Raw genomic sequence first — 5,382 nt, forward strand, 5'->3', positions numbered from 1 at the left:
AAAGAATGAAAAGTCAGACCACTTTTGAATATAAAACGAATAAACTAATTAATGAGACTGAGTCATTTTTGCAAGCTCTTGGGCACATGGTATCTTCCTAGAAGGACAACAATATATTCATTTTGTTTTCATGATAATTATGAAATTACGAAAAAATTTATTCAGAGCACTATTGTGGACTAAAATTATTTTTCCGATTTATCACGTTTGTGATCCAAATATATATGGTTATGTTATATAATAGTCAAGAAATTTTGTTTTCTTTATTATTTACAAGATCGATGATTTTGCATAGCATGAGGCGCGCAATAGCAAGGGAGCCACAAAGGGTTCAGTCTAATATAAAATGTTCAACAAAATTGTTACCAGGCTTAATATGTCCTATATAAGTGAAAACTGTTATCGTTGGCAAATAGCTAATACCGAGAAAAATCAAGTAGCGTACAGTGGATCAATGATTTTCAATAAATATATACTATTCACATTATATATAGCAGTTAATTGTTATTTTCAGTTTGGCATAAGGACAATAACATATCTTCGTAATGATGCATATTTGTTTCAAAAGTCTCCAGCTGTTTCGTAAGATCTCCAATTTGTTCTGCTAATGTTCTTTCTTCCATGAATGCTTGAAGCTGTGGTGCTGTTTGACATTCACGGTAAAATGCACCAAGGTCACTATTTGTGTTTGTTCCTGCAAAAGGAGTTTTCTGCAACAAAATTGAACTATATTTTATTACATGCGATATATATGTTATAAATTAAACAAATTTGATAGTAGACGTTACATTAATACAAGTTTGAACTTTCACCAAAATTTAAGAAAATCTTCAATAAACTTTCGGTACAGTAATATTTGTTCGATTATATTGACGAATTTTTACTATTAAAAGATACTTTAGAAAATATTTGTTATATGTTTACTGTTGACAAGATCAAGTAACACTTCGTTTAGGAGGAAAAAAATATAATTTTAATAGCAACTGCAACGACAACGCATAATTACCAAGTCTACCATAATAAAATCATCGTTGGCACTTGTCATCGAGCAACTGCTTCTTCTGGAACCATTTTGAGAGTTACACTTCGGCATCGGGCTGTCAGTAGGCACTTTTTCATTGTTGCCGTTATTGTTGTCCGTTGTAACAGGAGTAGTTGCATCTGCAGCTTCTACAGTTGATGCTGGTGGCGGCGATGTTTGTCGTGGGATCAAAAGAGAACTGAATGGAACGTCAGGAATAACTAGGTCTCCCTCGTTGACCACAACTTGTTTATTGACAGCAAAAGCACCTACTTTGATTGTGTCGCTGAGGGACTTCGTATGGTTGTCACTATGACAATGTAACATATTGCATATCATAATCAAATTTCTGTATACAATGCTATTATAAAATCATACTTTCTATTGGAACACTTAAATAACTTGTAACTACTACAGTGAAAGTTTTTACATTGTCTCGCTAAAGACTTCCAGCAATCACAAAACAATTGAAGTTAAATTTTGATAATTTTTGTAATCTGCAGCAAATAATGAAATTGTACGTGATAATACAAAAACTTTACTTCCGTAACTTTATCTCGTATATCAATATACTATATCAAAAATTCACTTCTGCATTGAATGAACCATGAACGGTATATTATTGATCAGTATTTATGGAATTCTTGACATTAAGTATAAATGTGATTCTATGTGCGTACAGATATATCAAATGATAACATCTACAGGAAGAAAACTCCTCAAGCGTCATTTTCCTTTATTTTCAATTACTTAATATAAACATTTTTGCTGAGCTATGTACGTTATATGTTAAAAAAACTCAGGTCAGATCGATGTAGAATTGAAAGAAGTACTCCTTTCAAAATTTTTACAGTTGATATATACTGCAGTTTATCAAATCACATCAGGCTGCTATTATGCATGGTTTATTTTCTTATGCTTTCCTTCAAATTGAGGCACTTGATAAGCTTAAACAAATTTGGAGCAACTTCCTTATTACATGCGACAGTTCAGTTAATCAAGATTTTATAAATTTTATTCAAAATAAAGGAGAATAATGATTTCTATTCTAATCTATTTCTATATTTATTACTGTCCTTTCCCCATTAGCCCTTAGTGTTTGTCATGTTTACACTCATAATAAAATACAATTTTTAATTGTTCTCTGAATTCCAAACAATTACTATAGAATTAAAACAGATTTGTAATAATAAAAGTAAGTTTATCAGCAACAGTTGATAATAAGAAAAAGAAAGTTAATTAAATACAAATAGAAATATTTAGATAATATCAAAGTATTCAAATAATTGTATGACTAACCTTTGCTGATAACGAGCATGCCGTGGACTTAGGTCAGAATGGAAATGATCACTTTTGAGCATGATCGAGTCTCGGCCGGTTTGAGTAGGAGAAATAGTCATTTTTGTTCTATACGATACAGAAAGATGTATCGTACCCACAGGAGTACATAATTGACCTACTCTCACATGTTTATAGTTGTCACCTAAATAAAAAAAATGTGGAGTCTAACATTCATGATAGAATAGACTAACCAAATTAGAAGAAAAACGAAAAAATAATCAATCAAAATAATCATCAGATCAGATTTTATATACTGTTACCATAATTTTAAAGACTTCAGTAAAGTTATTATTCTTCACTTTCATTTAATATAAATAAAATAATTAGTGTTACAAAAAAAAGTAGGCTAAATGCAGAATACGACTTCTTGAAGTTAGCTGTGGATTGTTTTTTTTTACATGTAGCCCTTCAAGAAGGTATCGTATTCTTCAGTTTTACCAAAAAGTATTATACATACCTAATGTGTGCAACTGTGGTTCTCCCATATAAATTCTATAGCAAATAACATATGATTCAGGACCCTGCCTTCTACTTAATTTATATGCTGGGGTGATTCGAGTCACGGAAAGTAATGATTTTAATAAAATTCCCATTCTGTTATATACAGTATATGTAACTCTGATAGTTGGATCACTATGTTCTGGTAAAACTCCAAGGCTCCATGTTTCCAAAACCATTGTATCACCTTCCACAGTACGCAATGATATTTCTATGCACAGTGGTATTGTAGAGCTAACAATTTCCCCACATAGTGCACGTTTTGCTTCACTCAAAACATCAGGCAGATCCTGAATTGCAAGATTGAACTGTGTAAAGAAACAATAACCATTATTAATAGATAATAAACAAAATATATATAAATTGCATTAAAACGAATACATAATTAATAATCAAACAAAATAATCACTTTAATCAGATAGTGTTATGATCATACCCAATCAGTTCCTGAGGAATTGGGCTTGCACTTAGTATTGACCTTTTCACCAGATCTAGATTGGACGATAATTTGAGCAGCTTTCAATGCCAGGAACTTCGTAAATTTATCTAAATCTTTCTTGTCTTGCATATTTAATTTCATTGTAGACATGGTAAATTTGAGTATCTTACACCTTTTTCTATGAAATGACGAATTTTAAGATTCCACACGAAGGATTCCGATAGATACATATAGTACGTAGCATAATCATTTTAATGTTCATATACGAATTGACGAATGTTAAAAATACAAGTAATGAAGCGCACAAATGTTGCGATGCTCATTGAAGATTAGAAATAATTATAAAACGTCTGCGTAAAATACAATGAATACACAAAATCACATCACAAATCACGTTTAAATATGATTAGCACATAGTTTAGAAAGCTTGTCGTACTGCACAATTTTCCAGGATTCAAATAAAAGATCAAAAGTAGACATCGCTATGTCATACGTTTCATATTCTATGAAAACAATAATAATAACTCAACCAGTTAAAGAATGCCTTGCACAGCAAGCACTATATGGAATTTTGCGCCATATTGAAATGTCAAGCACTCTATACTGCCTCTACACGCCGAGATACTAGTAAAGAGGGTCAGCCCGGACCAACCTTATGGGACTTTGTGCCTGACGACTAGTAGGCATGGTGGGTGCGGGAGATATGGTAGAACTAGCATTGACTAGGCATATAAGTTCTGGAGAGGATCGAAATGCCAAACATCACGTTAGAAACAGAATACAAAAGGACTGGTCCTCTTTACCAATATATCCTTGGTGCTCTGCACCACTCTGTACCACAGAATAGAATTCACAGGAAAGCTTTCGCTTTCCAAAGACGGGACATATATTGGCACTACAAAACAAAACGTAAAGGTTGATTATTGGTTGGCACTAACAGAATATATTTAAAAAGACCAATGGTTTAGCATTGTGTTGGGTTATGATTTCGTATATGAATTACTAATTTTAACCAATCAGATGACAGATCAGATAAAGTAAACTGAATTTTTTGGGCGCGATTCGGAATTTGTATATGAAAGTTGTTTGCTACTCTAAGATTATTCTTCTTTTGAAAAGAAAACATGTTCTTGCATCTTCTGATTTGTACGGCTCTGGCACACTTCCTCATTGAAGGAGGCAGCCATAAGGGAAGGAAGGAAGGATTTGTGCGGCTAACGGCAACATTTTCAGGTTACAAAGAGTGCATTGCAAAACTTACTGCAAATACTGCGTACATGCTGTTTCTTTTTTATTGCATGTATTTAAAAAGACTTAATGATAGTTGCAGCAGGCGTCGTTTTGTTTTGTAACACATTGAATATTAAGGCAATGGCCTATAGTTTATATTGAGCAGCTCTAGCACCTGGCACTTTATGAGAACACAAAGCGAATAGGAACAAGAAGAAGATATCGAGCAGTTGATACTGGTTTTACTTTGTTACTTTGTGCTTAAATGATACTTCGTTTTGAGATATATTATTAATAATAAATATTTTAGATTATTCGATGCTTGAGAAAAATAAATGAGAAATCATAATCGTTTCTCGTAAAAAATCTATAAATAAGACGTTATTGCACAAGCAACCACCATGACGGACACAAAAAGTAACATATGTATAAAGAACCGTCTTATTGAACAGCCAAATTTCAAATCATTTGCTGCCATAAACTGAGTGTAAATAATAAACGATTTTTGTGGGATCAGGGATATATTTATTAACTTTCGTAATTAAATGATTCCACTTCCAGTTCTGCAAATCAAAATTTTAAATATGCCGCGATTAGAATTATTTGTACCGAAACCACTTGATTGGTTTAAACTCAAATTAACTTCAATACAATTGGTTAAAAAAGGCGTACCATTGAAATATATTTCAAAATCGCTTACAGATCGATGATATGAGCGAATCTAAGAAATGTTTGAAAGAAAACTAATTATTTCAATAACATCAAATATGCGAAAATTAATGAATAGCAATTTTATTAGGTAGAATCTTTTCGTTCATACGATTTCCAGTTTATAAAATCAATAAAACCATGA

At 32.1% G+C, this 5,382-nt stretch overlaps 1 protein-coding gene across 3 annotated transcripts; it reads right to left on the reverse strand.

Annotated features, from left to right (window-relative positions):
- Positions 1-233: 233 nt before the first annotated feature.
- On the reverse strand, positions 234-4,205 carry LOC107267591 (autophagy-related protein 13 homolog). 3 transcript variants are annotated; one of them, XM_015739515.2, is made up of 6 exons: positions 3,952-4,205; positions 3,297-3,477; positions 2,820-3,168; positions 2,321-2,504; positions 1,016-1,331; positions 234-710 (listed from the first exon to the last, which is right to left on the reverse strand). In XM_015739515.2, the coding sequence occupies exons 1-6, from the start codon at positions 3,984-3,986 to the stop codon at positions 498-500; spliced, it is 1,278 nt and encodes a 425-aa protein (XP_015595001.1). In that variant the 5' UTR covers positions 3,987-4,205; the 3' UTR covers positions 234-497. The 3 variants fall into 3 exon arrangements, with proteins under 3 accessions (XP_015595001.1, XP_015595000.1, XP_024940676.1); XM_015739514.2 differs by having other exon boundaries at positions 1,007-1,331; positions 3,952-4,198; XM_025084908.1 differs by having other exon boundaries at positions 1,007-1,331; positions 4,103-4,117.
- Between the last annotated feature and the right edge of the window lie 1,177 nt (positions 4,206-5,382).

This window comes from Cephus cinctus, unplaced genomic scaffold (genome assembly GCF_000341935.2).
Source record: "Cephus cinctus unplaced genomic scaffold, Ccin1 Ccin1_scaffold0413, whole genome shotgun sequence".
In the NCBI taxonomy this organism is placed as follows: domain Eukaryota; kingdom Metazoa; phylum Arthropoda; class Insecta; order Hymenoptera; family Cephidae; genus Cephus; species Cephus cinctus.